The sequence below is a fragment of the Protomyctophum bolini genome, assembly GCF_963924005.1.
Source record: "Protomyctophum bolini genome assembly, chromosome: 11".
Lineage (NCBI taxonomy): Eukaryota > Metazoa > Chordata > Actinopteri > Myctophiformes > Myctophidae > Protomyctophum > Protomyctophum bolini.
The window spans coordinates 3,063,313-3,084,108 of NC_137872.1; the positions used below are offsets into that span (position 1 = coordinate 3,063,313).

A 20,796-nucleotide genomic window follows, 5' to 3' on the forward strand; every position below is an offset into this window, starting at 1 on the left:
TATATGTAAGGTTTTGTCCACTCAAATGGTACCTCGTCAGATAATCCCCACATATCCTACAACAACTTCTGTGAACAGACTTCACTGTAGTAGCTTTACATAAATTATATTTGTACTTAGGCTGTCTGCTGTCGTGAAAGTTTATAGTTAGAGAAATTCAAAGTCCAGCCTCTCCCACCAACCCCTCACTGGGGAAGATTCTGGGAGGAAAACAGAAACGGGGTGAGTTGTCTTGTTACCGTCTAAGTTGCCTACCCACCCCTTGCTCTAACATGTCCCTGTGCTCTGTGGTCTCCAGATGCAGGGCATGGCCGCAGCGAGGATGGGTCAGCCCAACGTTGCCCAACAGTTACAGAACCAGTACCTCCCTCCAGGCCAGTTTCCTGGGTCCAGTCCAGGTCACGGTCCCGTTGGCATGAACCAGTCGGGAGGAGTACCAGGAGGAGGCATGCCCCATGTAAGACCCAGAAAGAGTTACCGGGCTAGATCCGTGCTTTTTCATTTCACTGTTGATTTCGTCTGACTAAAAACGTTCATCGACTACCGTTATTTTTCACTGACGAAAACTACATGGAAACTAAATGAAAACGATGACTAAAACTAAGACTAAATATACTGACAATTTTCGTCAACAAATAAAAACTAGACAAAAATGTTAGGAAGGGACTATAGTGGACAAGAGATCTAGTAAAAGTCATTTTACACTTGGTTGCATGTTGAAAATAGCCGATCTACAAGTGTAAAATCAGTCATTACGACAGCATCAAGGCCCGACAGAATACATTTTAGTCTACTAAATCAACTGCAGATTTAGTTGACTAAAATCTTATGATATTAAATATCATAAGATTTTAGTCAACTAAATCTGCAGTTGATTTTTGAGTTTTGAGTTTTAGTCGACTAAATTTTAGTAGACTAAAACTAGACTGTGACTAAAATATGACTAAAACTAAATTAAGTTTCAGTCCAAAGACTGTGACTAAAACTAAAATAGAAATTTGCTGCCAAAAACAACACTGGGGCCCACTATACTATTGATTCTGCTTTTGAGCCGCGGACACCATTTCATGAGGTTTAGGGCTGTATTTTTTTTTTTTTTTTTTTTTTGGGTCCACAATTCCATGCTTCCAAGGTCTGCAGGACGACAGCAGGTGCTGTCAATGCGACCGGAGAGCTGAAACATCCCCTATTGATCTCAGTTTGAATTGATCAACAATTATTGATTTGAACCGACAGGCCAAACTCAGGAGTAAACGCAGATAATCGACGAGCATTGTGAGAAATGGATACCGCCTCCTTATCGGCGTCACCCAGAGATCTTTCAGCAGAATGTTCTAGTTCAAAAGGAGAGCTGTCAGGAGAGGTTCGCACAGCTCCTAGTGACCACGAGTTGTGCGACCAAGACTTCCTTTATTACGAAATGGGTTCTCGTCTTTGGAAGTTCAAAGAGAATGATAGTAATTTGTGATTGTGTATCCCCTTTAGTTGTTCTTGGGGTATATTCCACGGGCCAAACCGGGCCTGCTCGGGGACACAGACAGACTGAGCAGGCCCCGGGGCCAAACCGGTGACCTTTCCCATTCTCACACAGCCTCTGATTGTGCTTTAATTAAGAGAAAACGGTTCTAAATGTGTTTCTAAAATGCCGGTGCGTGTCGTCATGTCTCCTCTAGCAGAACCAGATGTCCACGCCGCCCTCCTCCATCCCAGCCAGCAGTCCCGCTGGCCCCCAGTCGGGGGGTCCTCTTGGCCCCGGCGGGCCCCCTGGTGGTGGAGGCCCCTCCCTGGGGGGGCCCGGCGGCGGCGGTGGTGCCCCGGGGCCCAACAACAACCTGCCCAACAACAACCCGTCCTCCCAGGGCTCCACCACCCAGCAGCAGCCCAACAACAACAACAACTCCCACCCTCCTCACTGCCCGCCCCTCAGACAGAACTCCCCCTCGCCGGCGCGCAGCCTCACGCCTCAGCCTCACCAGACGCCTCCCCGGCTGCCTGGCTCTCTGACGCCGCAGCCGCACACGCCCAACCCGGCCCAGCTGCCTCCTCCACAGCAGCAGCAGCAGCAGCAGGCTTCGCAGCAGCAGCATCATAACCAACAGCAGCAGCAGCAGCAAGCTTCGCAACAGCAACAACAGCAGCAGCAGGCTGCGCAACAGCAGCAGCAGCAAGCTGCGCAGCAGCAGCATTCGCAACAGCAGCAACAGCAGGCTGCGCAGCAGCAACAGCAGCAGCAGGCTGCGCAGCAGCAGCAGCAAGCTTCGCAACAGCAGCAACAGCAGCAGCAGGCTGCGCAGCAGCAGCAAGCTGCGCAGCAGCAACAGCAGCAGCAAGCTTCGCAACAACAGCATTCGCAGCAGCAGCAAGCTTCGCAGCAGCAGCACTCGCAGCAGCAGCAGCCAATCGGGCAAGGAGGGATGAACTCTGAGAAGACCAATCAGCTCCAGCAGCAGGTGCAACATGGAGGCGGAGCCGGATCCGCCGGCTCCTCCTCCTCCTCCTCGGGGGGTCCTCCTCCCCAGGCGGGACAACAACAGGCTCCGTCGGCGTCTCCCCGGAATTCTCACGTGGCGTCGGTGTCGCAGCTTCCTGCTCTTCGGTCTCCAGTGAGTATGGATGTGCTTCTAGAGCAGCTTCTGTGTCTTTATATACAGCAGACTGGCTGTTTTGACCTTCAGTGTTGGTGATATTACCCAATAGTTTCCCCCTTTTCCTCCCCAATGTCTCAAACAATTTTTTTGGCCCTGCTCACATTGCTTTTTGCATTTAACCCATTTTAGACCTGAGATGATGAGATGAGATGAGATATACTTTATTAATCCCCGAGGGGAAATTGAAGCGTTACAACAGCATAAAGTGCATAAAAGCTAAAAACTACTGGACAGACAGAAGAACACAAAACAGACACAAATAGACATTAAAACACAAGACCAGGACCACCAAGGACCATGTGCCATTTGGGGGGAGGCAGTTCTTATGCACATCCGTGTCACCTTATAGTTTTTAGCCACTTTAACCATTATTTAAAACTTTAGCTGTTGAAAAATAGCAGATCTACAAGCTCATAGCACGGCACAGAGTTCCATGCTACGAGCTCGTAGATCTGCAATTATTGAAAAATCGTGAAAATGTGGCACAAATCTTTGAATATATATTCTTTCACACTTTTTTTTTTTACTCGTATCTTTGCTTCTCGGGGGGGGGGGGGGTGGGGGGTCCCTGGAACAACATATTTTCAGATGGGGGGTCGGCAGCCAATTACATTAAATATTTTGGTGTAGTTGACATGAAATAGCTGACCTACAGAAGAAACCTATTTTTTTTCTTCAGATTTACAGATTTAGATTTAGATTTGTAGAATCCGGTCTCTCGGGTCGCAATGGGTAAAACTAAGGACCGATTCATACTCATATTTTACCGCTGTTTCGGCACTGTAGTGCCGAAATGATTTCGTAAATTTTCAGTAGCACCGAAGAGCCGACTTTAGGACGGTACCCGCCTCCCCGAACCTCAAATGACGTCACATTGTAGGCTCTACAGAGCCGAACCCACTTTAAAATAGGAGTATGAATCGGCCCTAACAGCGACCTCTCCCTCTCCCTCTCTCTCTCTCTCTCTCTCTCTCTCTCTCTCTCTCTCTCTCTCTCTCTCTCCCTCAGCTGTCTCAGAAGTCTTCTGCGACGGCCGACGGCCAGGCGTCCACTCCGGCGTCGGTCAGCAGCAGCAGCGCCGCCGACCCCCCCTCCTCCCAGACCCCGGCCCCGCCCGACGGCCCCGCCCCCCAGGGAGACGTGAAGACGGAGGTGAAGACGGAGGTGAAGAAGCAAGAGCTGGACGACGAGGAGGACGAGGAGGCGGAGACGGAGGAGGAGGCCAAGGCCTCGGGCAAGATGGGCGGCAAGGGGCAGACGCCCGAGATGAAGACGGAGAAGGAGGAGAAACCAGAGGTCAGATCCTTAAAACACATTTAGGCCTGACCTCGACATTTAAAAAATAAATCTTCTAAATCCTCACGGTGGCGTGCTATTTTCCCCACTGACGATAACAAAAATGGAGACTAAATGAAAACTAAGCCACGATGACTAAAAGTAAGATTAAATATACTGACAATTTCGTAGACAAATAAAAACTAAAATGTTACTAGTGGACAAGAGATCCATTATAAGTCATTTTGCACCTCGTTTGAATGCTGAAAATAGCCGTTTGAATGCACATTCTTCTTCTTCTTTCGTGTATCATCAGATGGCCAACTCAGTGTCATGCAGCCATGCCCTCGGCTCTGGTCCTAAGTAAAAAAAGGCCAGCTTCTGAGGGTGGGTGTACAGGGGGCAGTCTGTGATTATGTGTTTCTGAGGGTGGGCTGTACAGGGGGCAGTCTGTGATAATGTGCTCGGCAGTCTGTTCAGGCACGCCACACTCGCACGCTGCGCTATCCGATAGGCCCCACTTCTTCATAGATCTCCCACGACTGTTTCCTCCAGGATGCTGCCAGCCAGGCGTCTCTGGGCAAGTCCTCAGGAATTGACTGTAGCATTATATCTTGGGCTGCCTCGTTGTAGGGATGGCGAGACTTGAGCCTGCCTGGTGGTGCCGGTGTTGTTGTGGCTTTGTGCAAAGATGTGCCAGTCGTATTTCTGGGCTTTTCTTGCCAGGGCTAGCGTAGCCACATCCCCTCTGAGACTGGCTGGAGCAATTCCAGCCAGGACTGGCAGGTAGGACACTGGGTGTGGGTTTCAGACCAGTTACTATCCGGAGTGCGCTGTTATGTTAATGACAGTATCTACCTTGTTCACATGTGGGCTTCTGCTCCAGGCGGGGGGCGTAGTATTCTGCTACGGGTAGGACCAGGGCTTGTGTGGATACGCGTAGGGTCAGGCGACGGATGACCTAGACCCTTGCTGTTGTCTTGGCCTTCACTTCATCCAGATGTTGCTTGTAGGACAGTGTCCGGTCCAAGCGTACACCGAGGTACTTGGGGGGTTTGCTGGAACTCCAGGCGGTTGTTGCCAACATACACGTCCAGTTCCCTTCTAGCTTCCCGGTTGTTGAGGTCATGTACTGCAGATACTGTTTGGCCCATGCTGAGCTGAAGGTGCCACTTCTGGAGGTAGTCTGCCAGGATGCCCATGTCTCGGTTGAGGCCATCTTCCATCGCCTTCCATGTTGGCCGTCGAAGCATGCTGGCCAGGTCGTCTGCATAGCCATACTTGGAAGATGTTGTATCCGGCAGGTCATGAATATATATGTTAAACAACATTGGTGCGAGGACAGAGGTTGGCGTTGGCATCGGCACTGGAGAGAGATGACACCTCACATGATGTCAGTCGTGTGTGAAATATTTATCAGCGCCAGGGAAGCGACCATTTCTCAGGAGCTGGGGAAGCAATGGCATCTGCTGTCACTGGACACCTGCGGGGTGTTGTTTTTCTCTCCCCCCCGAGAGCAGGTTGATGTTCTGCCACGCCTTCCGGCTAGAGTGGGTGAAGTCAATTGATTCCACTACTTCGGTCCACCTAGCCTTTCGAGTGTCGTCCAGTTTCTGCAAAACAGTTGTTGCTGTTGCGTACATTTCTTCCTTGGAGCTCTTGGAGCTGCACTCCTCATCCCAGCCCTGGATGTAGTTCTTGTTGTAGCCACGTGGGATGTTCACAGTAGGCGGAGTATGCTGCATCGACATCAGTTGCTTCTTTCCTCACGGTGGCGCGCTATGTGCTTGTAGATCTGCTATTTTTCAATAGCTAAATTATAACACCAAAAGGGGTTCCCGGATTAAATACCTTAAATGACTTAATACTGGATCTCTTGTCCACTAGTCCTTTCCCAACATTTTAGTTTTTATTTGTCGATTAAAATTGTCAGTATATTTAGTCTTAGTTTTAGTCATCGTAGCTTAGTTTTCATTTAGTCTCCATTTTGTTTTCAGTCAAAGTTTCAGTCCACGTAAATCATCACTGCTGTGCAGATGAGATGTCAAAGACTACGGTTTCATTCAGTAAGAGGTGTCAAAGACTACAGTTTTATTCAGGAAGAGGTTTCAAAGACTACAGTTTTATTCAGGAAGAGGTGTCAAAGACTACGGTTTTATTCAGGAAGAGGTGTCAAAGACTACAGTTTTATATTCAGGAAGAGGTGTCAAAGACTACAGTTTTATATTCAGGAAGAGGTGTCAAAGACTACAGTTTTATTCCAGGAAGAGGTGTCAAAGACTACAGTTTTATATTCAGGAAGACCAAACAGTTGTGTGTTGAATCTTTGTCGATTGTAGGAAATAATTTATACGTTTTATTTCTCAGATAAAGAAGGAGAAGCCGTCGGGGGACGGCTGTAAAGGCGAGCCCATGGACACGTCCTCCTCGTCCTCATCGTCGTCCTCCTCGTCGTCCGCGTCCTCGTCGTCCACAGCGGCCAACGAGGACAGGAAGCCGGAGATCAAGAAGGAGCCCAAAGAGGAAGAGGAAAGTCCCGGGTCGGCGGCGGCCGGCGGCTCTCCGGCTAGCGCTCAGAGCAAACGGAAAAGTGAGTCTGTTGTTCTGTCGGTGATGTTAACTCCTATAGCGCCATTGAGTCTGTTGTTCTGTCGGTGATGTTAAAACTCCTATAGCGCCATTGAGTCTGTTGTTCTGTTGGTGATGTTAAAACTCCTATAGCGCCATTGAGTCTGTTGTTCTGTCGGTGATGTTAACTCCTATAGCGCCATTGAGTCTGTTGTTCTGTCGGTGATGTTAACTCCTATAGCGCCATTGCTGTTGATTAATGCCAATTGAAGCCTAATTGTGATACTAACTCTTAAAGCCATTGGTGTTCTCTGTGACTCCTCTCTCCCCCTCCTCTCTCCTCTGTCCTTCTCTGTGACTCCTCTCTCCCCCTCCTCTCTCCTCTGTCCTTCTCTGACTCCTCTCTCCTCTGTCCTCCTCTGTGACTCCTTCTCTGACTCCTCTCTCCTCTGTCCTCCTCTGTGACTCCTCTCTCCCCCTCCTCTCTCCTCTGTCCTTCTCTGACTCCTCTCTCCTCTGTCCTTCTCTGACTCCTCTCTCCTCTGTCCTCCTCTGTTACTCCTCTCTCCCCCACCTCTCTCCTCTGTCCTCCTCTGTGACTCCTCTCTCCCCCTCCTCTGTCCTCCTCTGTGACTCCCCCACCTCTCTTCTCTCCATCTTCTCTGTCCTCCTCTGTGACTCCTCTCTCCCCCACCTCTACTCTCCATCTTCTCTGTCCTTCTCTGTGACTCCTCTCTCCCTCTCCTCTCTCCTCCTCTGTGACTCCCCCACCTCTCTACTCTCCATCATCTCTGTCCTCCTCTGTGATTCCTCTCTCCCCCACCTCTCTCCTCTGTCCTTCTCTGTGACTCCTCTTTCCCCCTCCTCTGTCCTCCTCTGTGACTCCCCCACCTCTCTACTCTCCATCATCTCTGTCCTCCTCTGTGATTCCTCTCTCCCCCACCTCTCTCCTCTGTCCTTCTCTGTGACTCCTCTTTCCCCCTCCTCTGTCCTCCTCTGTGACTCCCCCACCTCTCTTCTCTCCATCTTCTCTGTCCTTCTCTGTGACTCCTCTCCCCCTCCTCTCTCCTCTGTCCTCCTCTGTGACTCCTCTCTCCCCCACCTCTCTCCTCTGTCCTCTTCTGTGACTCCTCTCTCCCCCTCCTCTCTTCTCTGTGACTCCTCTCTCCCCCACCTCTCTCCTCTGTCCTCTTCTGTGACTCCTCTCTCCCCCTCCTCTCTTCTCTGTGACTCCTCTCTCCCCCACCTCTCTCCTCTGTCCTCTTCTGTGACTCCTCTCTCCCCCTCCTCTCTTCTCTGTGACTCCTCTCTCCCCCTCCTCTCTTCTCTGTGACTCCTCTCTCCCCCTCCTCTCTTCTCTGTGACTCCTCTCTCCCCCATCCTCTCTTCTCTGTGACTCCTCTCTCCCCCACCTCTCTACTCTCCATCTTCTCTGTCCTCCTCTGTGACTCCTCTCTCCCCCACCTCTCCTCCTCCATGCCTATCATCTCTCTCTCCTCCAGTCTTTAAACCCGAGGAGCTGCGTCAGGCTCTGATGCCCACCCTGGAGGCTCTGTACCGGCAGGACCCCGAGTCTCTGCCCTTCCGCCAGCCGGTGAACCCCCAGTTACTGGGAATACCCGTACGTATTCGAACTAGTAACAAAACTAACCTGGTAAGGGACTGCACTGGCTGCCATTTTGCTCCTGCTCCTCCTCTTCTATCAACTCAGCGTATCTCTTTCTTATTTTTTTTTTTTTTTTTTTTTTTTTTCTTCGTTTCTTTCACCTTCAGTCCATCTTTAACTCATGTGTTTGTGTTCGTATATAATTTACAAAAAATCTATTTAACTGGATAAATCAAAGCAAAGCTTATAAACATTCCTACAGTCTTTGACCTTGACTACACACACACACACACACACACACACACACACACACACACGCACACACACACAATGTGTGTATTTTCTTTAACTAGGGAAGCCCTTTTATGTAAGTTGAATGTAAAGTCACTCAACAATATTATACTCCCTCCCACCCCAATTTTCTCCAGACCATTCATTGTCCAGACGTTTAATGGATGTTTTTGTTTGTCTTTCATCACCCGCTGGAGAAAAGAAAAAACTAAAATCCATTATCTGGTCCATAACGCAAACAACCCTGCATTTCAAGGCCCCTTACCAGGAGGAAGCAATTCACTTCCTAGTACCAGACTTAATGCTCATAACCTATTGCTTTGTTTTGCCATTTCATATTTATGTATTTCAGATTTATTTTTTGTTTTCTCCTCCTCATTCATGCTTTCCAAAATGCTTTCCGTTACATTTATTTTATTTTATGATTTGATCGCTTGTCATCCTAGACTTCCATCCTAGCTTCCTAGTTCAGTTCCTCACCAGTAGTTGGTACTGTTGTGTTGTTGTTAGTTTGGTTGTGGGTTAACCTGGCCTCACCAGGCTTTCCACCACCTCGGAGGAAAGCCTGGTCTCTGTTTCAAAACGTCCGTATGATCCTGTCGGGAGCGGATGATATCCTTACGTCATGTTGTAGTATTGATTTGTAGTCGACAGGCAGGAACAACAGGCGGCAACTTTATTGAGGGAAAAGGAAGGTTCCTTCCTTTTCCCTCAATAAAAGCTCTCGTAGCCTGTAGCTTTTATTGAGAAAAAAGGAAGGAACCTTTGCCGCCTGTTGTTCCTGCCTGTCGACTACAAAACAATAGCACAACATGACGTAAGGATATCATCCGCTACCGACACGATCATATCCCCTAAATGAAATGGTGCCCAGGCTAGTTGTGGGTTGGTTGTTGTTGTAAGAGGAGGTGGACCAACACCGGCTCACTCAGTCGGATCAAATCCATTTTTGGAATACCTTTTTGGTCAACTATAGTACTACCTTTTGACTTAATTACAAACCATATAGAGCAATACTTGCGCTACTAGAGACATCTAGTTAGAAAATATACTTATTATTACTTTGTGTACTTTAAAGGAATCAGACACCATGTAGACACGGTATCGACCAAAACCCAGGTTCTGTTCTGTCCCAGATCAGGGATGTAGGGCAGCAGGTGTTTGGCTCATCTCCTCCCATCAAGAACCTCCGTGGTCCAGTAATGCTAAACATACTAATGCTATTCATTCATAGCAATGCTAGACAGTGTCCCGTGTTAAAAGCCCCCTAAACCACACCAAAGGGTCACCAATATGCAACTCCTTGGGTTCCAAACGGTTGCAAGGAGTCAACGCTAAAACCGTCTCGACCCTTTGGTGTGGTTTTGGGCCAATGAATTCCAATGCGTTGAATCACTAGAGGCCAACGTGTGTCAAACGTGCAACAGGACATATCAACACCGCAGGGACGCTAAAACCGCCTTCTCCCTTTGGTGTGGTTTAGGGCTTAAAGCTACCTTTACGGTTTAGTAGTGTTGTGTACCTTTGACCATGTAACTCCAAATAGTAGTGAGACATCTTCAGTAGTTGCTCCGTTGATTTAGAAATGGACGTTCCATATACTAGTCGTCCTCGTTGACTTGCATTGTACGATGACAAGGGTCTCAGAGTCACTCATTCCAGCACATAAACCAATACAAACGGAGGATTCTGACAATGTATAGCATTAGGAAGCCAGATTCTGCATTTTGTTATATATGTGACCAGATTTGACTGAGAGCATGCCATCGCGCAAATTACAGCTTTTCACCAGAGGAGAAAAAGCACAGGCAGACTCTTCTGAAGCTGAAATCAACATGTAAATATGAAATAAATGCTTAAACATGTAGCTATAGGTGTAATGTTGGAGACCACAGAAGTGAACCTTTCAAGTCTGTTTTCTCAACTCGCTGTTTTCTGCAAGACATTACTCTATAAGCCAGATCTCCAAAACTGGTGGGTCAAACTGAACAACCAATATGTCCATTTGAAGCTATGATTCCCTGCTTTCATATGACAGTCTCAGTCAAATTTGGTCACACATATATACACAATGTGGAGTTAGGAGCACACACCAACAGTGGGGAGGTGCTGACCACGGAAACTTGAACAGAAAGGAGGAGAGCTTCAACAACTCGTAGTCACGATGCAAATACCTTTTCATTTAACCCATATTGGCCTGACGTCGAAATTAAAAGAATGTTCTTCAAAATCCTGACAGTTTTCTGAAAAACCTTTATGTTTCTGTATCAGTGGTGCTCAATATTTCATGTCAAGGACCCCCAAAAAGTATATGTAATATGCCTCCGCCCCCCCCAATCTGAAAATATGTTGTACCAGGGACCTCACCAGGAGCAAAGATGTCATGATGACGCCAGGCCCAGGAAATAATTCCCATGCATTTTCCCCCATTTCAAAAAGTATTTATTTAAAGACCAAGAAAAACAAAACAAAAAAGCGTTTTTTTTCTTCTTTCTAATTATTTGTCCGGCCCAAAACATTGTGTTTATTCTCATGAGTTGTCACGACAAGAGTTGGCTTTGTCTCCGCGGCGTAAATGTCTTTTAAATAAATACCTTTTGAAAAGTCTACGAGGAAAATGAACGGGGAATTATTCTTTTCCGGGTCTCTCGAGGGAGGGCGGGACTGCGAAGCTCTATAGAGCGAGAGAGAGAGAGAGTGTGTTGTTTCAGAAACGGGAGTCTGCCTGCCTCCTCTAGTCATTTTCTTCAGGTTGGGTTGCAAATTTCATCCAATTTATATGAATCTATATGGTTTGTCTGCTTTGTTTTATCACATCCAATTTGACTGGTTTATCCTGAACGAGTTATCCTGATGGTATTTGTATCCTGACCAGTTTCTGTTTACTATAGAGCCGGAGAGACCCGTTTACTGAACAAACAAACTATAGCAATGATTATTGCAAGAATATAAAAGCTATTTAACACTTAACTTTAACCCATTCTGGTGTTTTTAAAGCATTATGTTATACTTTAGCTATTGAAAAATAGCACATCTACAAGCTCTGTAGGTCTACTATTTCGTGAAAATGTGGCGCAAATCTTTGAATATATATTTCAGAGCGAACATTTTTAACTAAAATATTAGCTTCCAGGGGGGGTCCCTGGAACTACATATTTTCAGATGGGGGTCCGTGGCCCGATAGAGAGAATTCTGCGGGTCCTTGACATTAAAAAGGTTGAGCACCACTGACATAGAAACATGGGTTTTTCAGAATCTTTTTAGGATTTATAAGCCCTCAGTCCTCAGTCCAAAAACTACCGTTGAAACGGGATCTGTAATGTTACATATATTGGCAGACCGGCTGCTTTGTCTTACCCTCATTTATGTGGTAAAAAGAGTCTTCTTTGAGGCCCGTTTGACTGCACAATGTAAGTCAATAAGGAGAGTCTTCTAATAAGTGGAGCATCTAGTGAAGACGCCTCACATCATGGAAAGCTAACTGCAAACAGTCCACACTTCTACAAAGTGTCCTTGTTCTCCAACTCCATCAAGTTGACGGTAACTACCCAGCGGTCTTAAATCTGTGTTTGTCGCCATGCGTTACTGATGCAGTATAATAGTCTTGCATGACCAGACTGTTGCCTCCGCAATTTCCAAATGCTTCATCATACATACAGTTCTCAAACGTTTTAATTTCAAGGATCCCCAGCCATAACGCTTTGAGAGAGTACAAACGGAACGCAAATGGACGGTTTCATTTGGTTCCATTTTTACACTCTCAGAGTTACACACACCCGTACGTGCGGGCGCCCATTTGGAACCCAAGTTCTTTCCAAAATGGCGAGTGTGCATGGAGCCCGATTGAGATTGACTTGAAGGTAGAATATGGTTCTAGAAAAGGGTCCAGAGAGGGCGGTATGCAAAGCAAGGTGCTGTCATGTATCTCTCTTATCTGCACGTGAATCCTCCTTTTCTGCAGCGGGCCACAACATTGGTTCCCCTGCAGCCATCTTGTCTCTCCCCCTGGTCTCTGGTTCCTTAACCCATTCTGACCTGAGATCAGATTCATACGAGGTTTCCACTGGACACACACACACTGGTCGGATTAACCCATTCTGACCTGAGATCAGATTCTAAAAAAATGTCAGTCGTTCTTCGATTTTTCAAAAATAGCAGACCTACAAGCTCGTAGCGCGCCACTCGGTGGCGCGCTACGAGCTTGTAGATCTGCTATTTTTCAATAGCTAAAGCACGACATGATGCCAGCACCAAAATGGGTTCCCGTTCAGAATGGGTTAACCAACGACTACCTGCTTCTGCCTGCCAGCGCAAAAAAAATGACCATGACAACAACAATGACGGTTTTCCCCTGTTTTTCTCTCCCCCCTTTCATCTCGACAAAAAAAAAAAAAAATCTCGTCTTTGCAGCAGGACTATTTCGACATCGTAAAGAACCCCATAGACCTGTCCACCATCAAGCGGAAGCTGGACACGGGCCAGTACCAGGAGCCCTGGCAGTACGTGGAGGACGTCTGGCTGATGTTCAACAACGCTTGGCTGTACAACCGCAAGACGTCGCGCGTCTACAAGTACTGCTCCAAGCTGGCGGAGGTGTTCGAGGTGGAGATCGACCCGGTCATGCAGGGCCTGGGGTACTGCTGCGGGAGGAAGGTGAGAGGCCTGTGTGTGTGTCTGTGTGTGTGTGTGTGTGTGTGTGTGTGTGTGTGTGTGTGTCTGTCTGTGTGTGTGTGTGTGTGTGTGTGTGTGTGTGTGTGTGTATAAACATTCAAGAGTGTTACCAGATTGGTTTAGCTGTGCATGCGATGTCTTTGATAACATCCCCAATACACCTGATGTTGTCTTTGTTGACACCAGTCACAAGGAGGTCCTGATTCTGGAGGTGGGCTGTGTCTTGGACCAGGCATTCTAAGTATCAACCATTACTTGGAAGTATAACAAACTTGGGGTATCGCTGTAGATTTGCCATACTGATATTCGGAAGCCTGGGCTATACAGTATGTGCATAAACTGACCATGAGTGGCCTAAGAATAGCTGGCATGACAAAAAAGCAAAGCCAAACAACTTGCCAAATACTATGTTCTGTTTCGACTGTTATAGGCAGTTTGTCTGTGTGTGGAGGAGGAGGTGCCATGTGTATTCTTAAGTGAACATGAACTGTCAACCCCGTTATATTTGTTTCCTTGTAAAATTAATTGTAATTTGTGGATTCAAATAAAGGTGTGTGTGTGTGTGTGTGTGTGGTGCACAGTTGTGTAGTAACGATTGTTTTTCTCATGATGTTCTTTTGTCTTTCAAAAGGGTTGCGTATGAGATGAAATATAAATGGAAATTGATTTGGGCATACAATGTCCCCACAGATGAATGAATGGCTGCGCAAATAACAGTTTGTTTTGTTGCCTCTCTTCCCTTCCCTCCCTCCCTATCGTAGCTGGAGTTTTCCCCACAAACCCTTTGCTGCTATGGAAAACAATTATGCACCATCCAACGAGACGCTGCTTACTTCAGCTACCAGAACAGGTAGGGGGCGCTGTAGACCCACTGAAACACTCATATCCACAGACAGACAAGAGTATTTTCATGTGCAGATATTTGACTGATATTATTCCAACAAAATGATGACATGGAGCTTGAGGATTGTCTTGTTGATGTTTTATTGTTTTATTTGCACACCATGTGGGGTATTTTTGCTGCGTTGTGTCAATCACAGACGAGTCAAAGTTTTTTAAATTTGGCTTCAAAGTTCAAACGGTTTACCCTCCTGGCACCATTTCCATCACCACAACTCACCATTGTTTTATTTTTCCATTTACGTTGTCATTCATAAAGTGGGTTTCCTGGTTGGTTTCTTCTGTACCATTGTTTCTCCTTTGGTAAATTAATTTCACTGAAATCACAACATGCATTTATTTTTGCACAGTAAAGGGCCCCATTAGGTTACATTTGTACATTTGTGTACACTCGAGTTCCAAATGCTCACCATTTCTACACTTCTAAAATGTAAACACTGAGGATTTCAGAAATGGGGAGGAGGGAGGGGGGGGGGGGTGGTGTTGGTACAAATCGACTTCAGAATAAAGGTTCCCACTTTATGAATGTACTGATGAAGGATGATGGGTCTCTGTTTGCACTAGCACTCGTTTAATTCTGTTCCTCATTCACCCTTTTGATGTGTGGAGCCCCTCCCCCTCACGCCCCCCTACACCCCCCCCCCCTCCCCCCCTCCTCCTCCACACCTCTAGTGCTCTACTCATGTTGCTGTAATGTTGTTGTTGTTTGACGACCACAGAACGACGTTCTGACGCTAATCTTTGCTTTGCCTTGGCTCTGTCTCTGTCGGTTGTGTTGTTCACATTTTGTCCATCCCTCCCTCCCTCTTTCCCATGACCCCCCCCCCCCGCCCCTCTCATCCCCCCCTCCATCAACCTTGTGTCTGACCTGTAACGGATTTATTTCACGCTTTTTTAAACGTTCATTTTGCCCCCCCTCCCTTCCCTCCCTCCCCCCATTTACCCCCCTTTTTCCCCCTCTTCTCCCCCCCCTCCCCCTCCCCCCCTTAACGCTTGTGATGTCTGCATTGGCCTGCTTTGGTGTTGACCAATCATCCACTCCGAAATTTATACGCAAAAAAAATCAAAACAACCCCCTACACACAAACCCTGCATCACGATTGGCTGCCTACCCGTACCTTCTCCCGCCTGGCGACGACCTCCCTCTCTGTGATTGGCTGATGTGCTGATGTGCTGACGAACGTGTAGTTCACCAAAATATGGGCTTATTGCTGACAGGTACCACTTCTGTGAGAAGTGCTTCAACGAAATCCAGGGAGAGACTGTTTCCCTGGGAGACGACCCCTCCCAGCCTCAGGCGTGAGTACCCGGACACATCTGTCTGTCTGTCTCTCTGTGTCTCTCTCTGTCTGTCTCTCTGTGTCTGTCTCTCTCTGTCTGTCTGTCTACCTCTGTCTGTCTCTCTCTCTCTGTGTCTCTCTCTGTCTGTCTCTCTATCTCTGTGTCTCTGTCTCTTTCTCTCTGTCTGTCTCTCTCTCTCTCTCAACTTTGTATGCGGTGTGATTGTATTCTTTCTTTCTCTCTCAACTTACATATTTTTATTTCAAAGTGATTCTACTTAACCCCTTTTATATACTTCATACTACGGTGTGATGCAAAAATGCTATTTTGAAATGTGTGTCAAACTCGAGTCTACAGCAACAAAAATGGCTGCACTCTGCAGGTATTTGTTTTAGACTATGACTTCTGAGGTGGCAGATTGATTGTGTAGCTTAGTTAGTTAGTGAGTCGCAGTTTGTGTGCAAGTCCTCTTACACTATCTCAATAAAGCATAAAAGAAACTAAAAGAAACTAAAACAACAAAACTGATTTCTCACAGCACCAGAAATATATTTACTTTTTTAGTAAGAATGTGAAGGTTTTCAGAAAACCTTAGGTTAGGTTTTAGGAGGCGTTTTTGGTCTCTGGTCTAAATGGGTTAAACTCTTAAGCTGCGTTCAGACCTGAATTTATATATATATATATATATATATATTAATGACTAGTATTAAAATGTTATTGTCTCTTTGTGTCCAATGTAGTTATGTTAACAGTTCATATAAAGTTAACATAACTATAACTAAATGCACTAAATTCAATAAAGAGGTTATTTTTCAGGATTCCAATTCAAAAATAGCTAAAACATTATTCATGTTTTCAATTCAAATATAGCAAAAAATAGCCGATCTACAAGCTCAAAACGCGTCGCAGCGTGACGTGTTTTTTGAGCTTGTAGATCGGCTATTTTTGCTACGACAGTACAGTAACTGTGGCCCTCTGGAGTGAGTGTGGAAATATATTGGCCGTCGCCATCGTCAAAGTTGCCCCACCTCTGATCTAATAACAGGTGTGCCGTAACACTAACTAATGACATGATTTCAGGCGACCTGACCTCTAACCTCTGACCTCTCACCTCCACAGGTCCATCAACAAAGACCAGTTCCAGAGGAAGAAGAACGACACACTTGACCCTGAGCTGTACGTTTTTAACTTTTATATTTCATATTTCATGTTGGAATTTATTTATTACTTATTTTTTCTGATATAACTGTCAAATAAAGCAGTGGTTCCCAAAGTGGGGCCTGGGTGGGGACCCCTATTGGGTCCTTGAGGGAGTTCCAGGGGGTCCCCAGCTAAATGATAGTTTGGAACCAAATTGACTCGTATGTGGTCTGTAACTCTTGAGTTAAATTAACATTGATTTTTACAATATAAATCGGGGGTCCCAGAGATAGAAATGCCATTAAATGGGGGGTCCGTAGACTAACGCATGTCAAACTGGGGGTCCTTGAAATTAAACGGGTTGAGAATCACTGCCAGAGTCGTAATAATCTTCTCTTATGGGGGTCCCTGGCATATCTTTTCAAACGGGGGTCCACGGGCTAAATTAGTGTCCATTAGTGTCCAAAAACAAGCAGTCATGCAATACAGTGAGGACATGAATAACAAAAAAGCGATGTTGTAGAAGTGGGTCTTGAGCTGTGCTTTAAAAATGTCTCCAGAGGCTGCCTGACGAAGGTACAGTGGGAGCTTGTTCCATGCTGTTGGCCCGTAGAAGCAAAAAGCTGCTTCCCCGTATTTTTTAGTTGCCATTTATTTTAGGCAACGCGAGCAGGCCAGCAGTGGAAGACCTTAGGGGGCGGTTTGGGACATATTTGGGGGCGGTTTGGGACATATTCTGGGGCGGTTTGGGACATATTTGAAGGCGGTTTGGAACATATTTAGGCAGGCAGTCATGTAGGTGAGTGGAGGATAATGGAGGGGAGGAAAAATAACAATGCTACTGATGACTGTGTGCAACACTCTTGAAAACAAAGTCTGACAGGCACTTTTGTTTGTCAATCAATCACATTTCAATCAATCACCTTAATTCTAGTGCAGGTGGCAAAAACAATACACATTTATATTTAATAATTATATATATTTTTAGGGGCATGTCATGTGATCAGCCGTTGTGTTATCTACAATCTACCTTTTTAGGCATCCCCTGGTGTAGACGATCCCGTTAGTTCATTATTCACAGCTGTTTGCACTTCCGTCGCTGCCTGTTCCTCCCGACTACAGAATGAATGTCGCCATACAGTAACATTTTATAACTTAATTTGCATCTGTCTTCTGTGTCTTCTGTTCTCTGCTCTGTCTCTCTGTCCTCTGCTCTGTCTCTCTGTCTCCAGGCTTGTGGAATGTATCGACTGTGGTCGTAAGATGCACCAGATCTGTGTCCTGCATAATGACACCATATGGCCTTTAGGGTGAGTACATTCTCTATTATCAAAATCTATCTCTTGTTTTTCAGAAAACTGATTTCAAATGAATGAAACTACCTGATGTTTGTGATACAATCCATATAACATCACATCCATTATGTGTCAGAGTACTGAACGGTGTCCCTTTCTCTCCACCCACAGCTTTTCCTGTGACAGCTGCCTTAAAAAGGCCAACAAGACACGCAAGGAGAACAAATACGCGGCCAAAAGTAAGTAAAATCCAGACCGTCTTATTTATGGTCTTGACTTTGAGAATTCTTTTTAGGATCAGGAAAAAACTAATAATAGGCATAATAGATGGAAAACATGCTACATACAATGCTGTTCTGTAGGCAGAGACATTTCTGTACTAACACATTATTTCTCAAAGATATGTTGGGGTATATTTATATTACATACATTTTTGTTTGTTCTTTTCTCTCTAAATCAACCACTTGTTTCCTATCTGTCCATAACAAACGTTAATACAGGTATAGGTTCTCACAAATTCAAACTGTAGCTTCATGCAATGCAATAAAACAAAGCTCCATTTTGTCATACTTTTATTTTTGTTCATAGAAATACTTAAAACACGGTATTATCTTCCCTGTATACGTATTTGACTTTTAGCACAAAATATTTTATTTAATCGGTGGTCCCCTCATTTTTCCCCCTCTGCATCAAATCTCTACACTGACCACTGACTCTACGCATCACAATTCAACACATTATGAGGCTCTGAGCTTGTACTAGATTATGGATTTTTACAGAATCTTTGCCTACTGGAATGCCCATAATGGAGACGTCATTATTCACGTGGATAAGCACTGACACCATGTCTTTCCCCTCGCTTTTTAACCCATTCTGACCTGAGATCAGATTCATACGAGGTTTTCCACTGGACACACACTGGTCTGATGAACCCATTCTTGACCCGAGATCAGATTCTAAAAATGTCAGTCGTTCTTCGATTTTTCCAAAAATAGCAGACCTACAAGCTCTTAGCGCGCCACTCGGTGGCGCGCTATGAGCTTGTAGATCTGCTATTTTTCAATAGCTAAAGCATAACATGATGCTAACACCAAAACGGGTTCCCGTTCAGAATGGGTTAAGGGGTCCATTTGTACACACTCAAAGTTAAAGGAGAATTCCATGCTAGAAGGCTTTCTTACCTTTTATTAAAGTCGTTACGTCCCCACCAAAGACTGAGGTCCAGGTGTTTTTTTTGTGCAAAAACTCCTTATTGGCTATTTCCCCTATACCATAAGCCCTCAATTAATTGCATTGAATTGAATGGGGCTATGGGGTGTTGTGCTAATTCGCTTATTTCCATCGAAATAAGTAGTAAAGTGTGCCGCTTGGGATATTATTTACATTATGAAAAGAGGATATATACATGAAAATAAATGAGCGATGGAAATAAGCAAATTAGCACAACGCCCCATTCAATTCCCATTCAATGCAATTCATTGAGGGCTTATGGTAGGGGAAATAGCCAATAAGGAGCTTTTGCACAAAATAACACCTGGACCTCTTTGGTGGGGACGTAACAACTACAAATAAAGCTAAGAAAGCCTTCTAGCATGGAATTCTCCTTTAAGTGAACGCTGAGAATTTGACTGTGCACCTCTTCTGAGTTCTAACACTTTAGTGTGAAGAGCGTGGAGTGGAGGAGTGGTGAAGTCGCTCCCAATAACCCTATTAGAAAGAAGGGCAGACACGGCATATTGATTGACAAAGACGGGGGGGGGGGGGTGGGGGGGGGGGGGGGGGGGATACGACTGCTAGACGTTTGAAAGACTGACAGAACGCCTCGGGCATCCAGGGCGGATTCCAGAGTCTCGGTTGAGCCAACGCCATGTTTTGTATGCCAGTGGTGCAGACATTATGAAAGCAATCCCAGACTAAGAAGAAACCCCAAGATGACTCAATTATCACAAATCCATATTGGGTGAACTTCTCGGCGACCTTGGTTTTCCCCCAACTTCATAATTCACTGACGTAGACTGAGCTTTATCCCATTTTGGGGCGGGAACCCCTTTTGGTGTTAGCATTATGCGATGCTTTAGCTATTGAAAAATAGCAGATCTACAAGCTCATAGCGCGCCACCGAGTGGCGCGCTATGAGCTTGTAGGTCTGCTATTTTTGAAAAATCGTTTGAACGACTGACATAGAAACATAGCTTTTTCAGAAAACTGTCAGGATGTAGTTCTAAGACATTTTTAGAATCTGATCTCAGGTCAAAATGGGTTATTTCAGCCACATGGTCTTATCCTTCTAACCAGCATTCTGTATTTCCTTGTCTTTTTCCATCTGTCCTTTCTCTCTCTCTGTCTTGTTGTCTCTGTCTCTCTATCCTCCTGTTTCTGTCCTTGTTTTCCTGTTTTTCCTAACCTTCCGCAGGACTCCCTCATACAAAGCTGGGGGTCTTCTTGGAGGGGCGAGTTAACGACTACCTCAAGCGGCAGGCCCACCCCGAGGCGGGGGAGGTCACCATCCGCGTGGTCCACGTCTCGGACAAGACGGTGGAGGTCAAGCCGGGCATGAAGTCCAGGTGAGTGAATGTCCCGCGGAAGCATAAGCGTGCATCACAGAGCGCATGTTCCAAGGTCATCACCTGGGACGTATCCTCTGAGGTATCCCAAGGTCATCACCTGGGACGTATCCTCTGAGGTATCCCAAGGTCATCGGGGTTTCGGGTCTCGCGAACATCATATCCCTCCCTCGGGTGACCCAGCCGGGAGTGATCAAGTCCTGACTTACGTCCCAGTAGCTACTGTACCCTCGATCTGACCCACTAGGGAAAGACCAGGGCCACACAATCCGTTGGAACCACTCCGGAACTACTGTGCCGGTCGGTGACTGAGGGGTACTATTCTGGCATGTGGAGGGACTTAGGCTCTGTGGGTTGACTCCTGTCCTGTCCTGTCCGGGCCCCTCCTACGTCTCACCAGGTCCACTCCTGCTCTCACCAGGAGTACAGCTGGGAGTTATTCACACTAGGATGTGAATAATGTCCTTTATATTTATGGCATTCATGAATTGAGTAAATCTGGATTATGCTGAGATGTTGCGAGTAGGGATGCATCCACTGCATCAGTGAAGAAGAAG

General features: G+C 46.1%; 1 protein-coding gene across 4 annotated transcripts in view; it reads left to right on the forward strand.

The window, feature by feature from the left end:
• The window catches only part of LOC308323720 (histone acetyltransferase p300-like), a 53,926-nt gene that overhangs the window by 20,129 nt on the left and 13,001 nt on the right, over positions 1–20,796 (forward strand). For 2 of the 4 annotated variants that reach the window (XM_080775511.1, XM_080775514.1), the window contains 12 exons: positions 299–457; positions 1,674–2,603; positions 3,657–3,944; positions 6,291–6,513; positions 7,994–8,112; positions 12,799–13,041; positions 13,821–13,909; positions 15,148–15,258; positions 16,360–16,416; positions 17,613–17,690; positions 17,847–17,914; positions 20,089–20,239. In XM_080775511.1, coding sequence (XP_080631637.1) covers positions 299–457; positions 1,674–2,603; positions 3,657–3,944; positions 6,291–6,513; positions 7,994–8,112; positions 12,799–13,041; positions 13,821–13,909; positions 15,148–15,258; positions 16,360–16,416; positions 17,613–17,690; positions 17,847–17,914; positions 20,089–20,239 — 2,516 coding nt within the window. The remainder of the gene's footprint in view (positions 1–298; positions 458–1,673; positions 2,604–3,656; positions 3,945–6,290; positions 6,514–7,993; positions 8,113–12,798; positions 13,042–13,820; positions 13,910–15,147; positions 15,259–16,359; positions 16,417–17,612; positions 17,691–17,846; positions 17,915–20,088; positions 20,240–20,796) is intronic. The other 2 variants (XM_080775513.1, XM_080775512.1) reach the window with 2 other exon arrangements.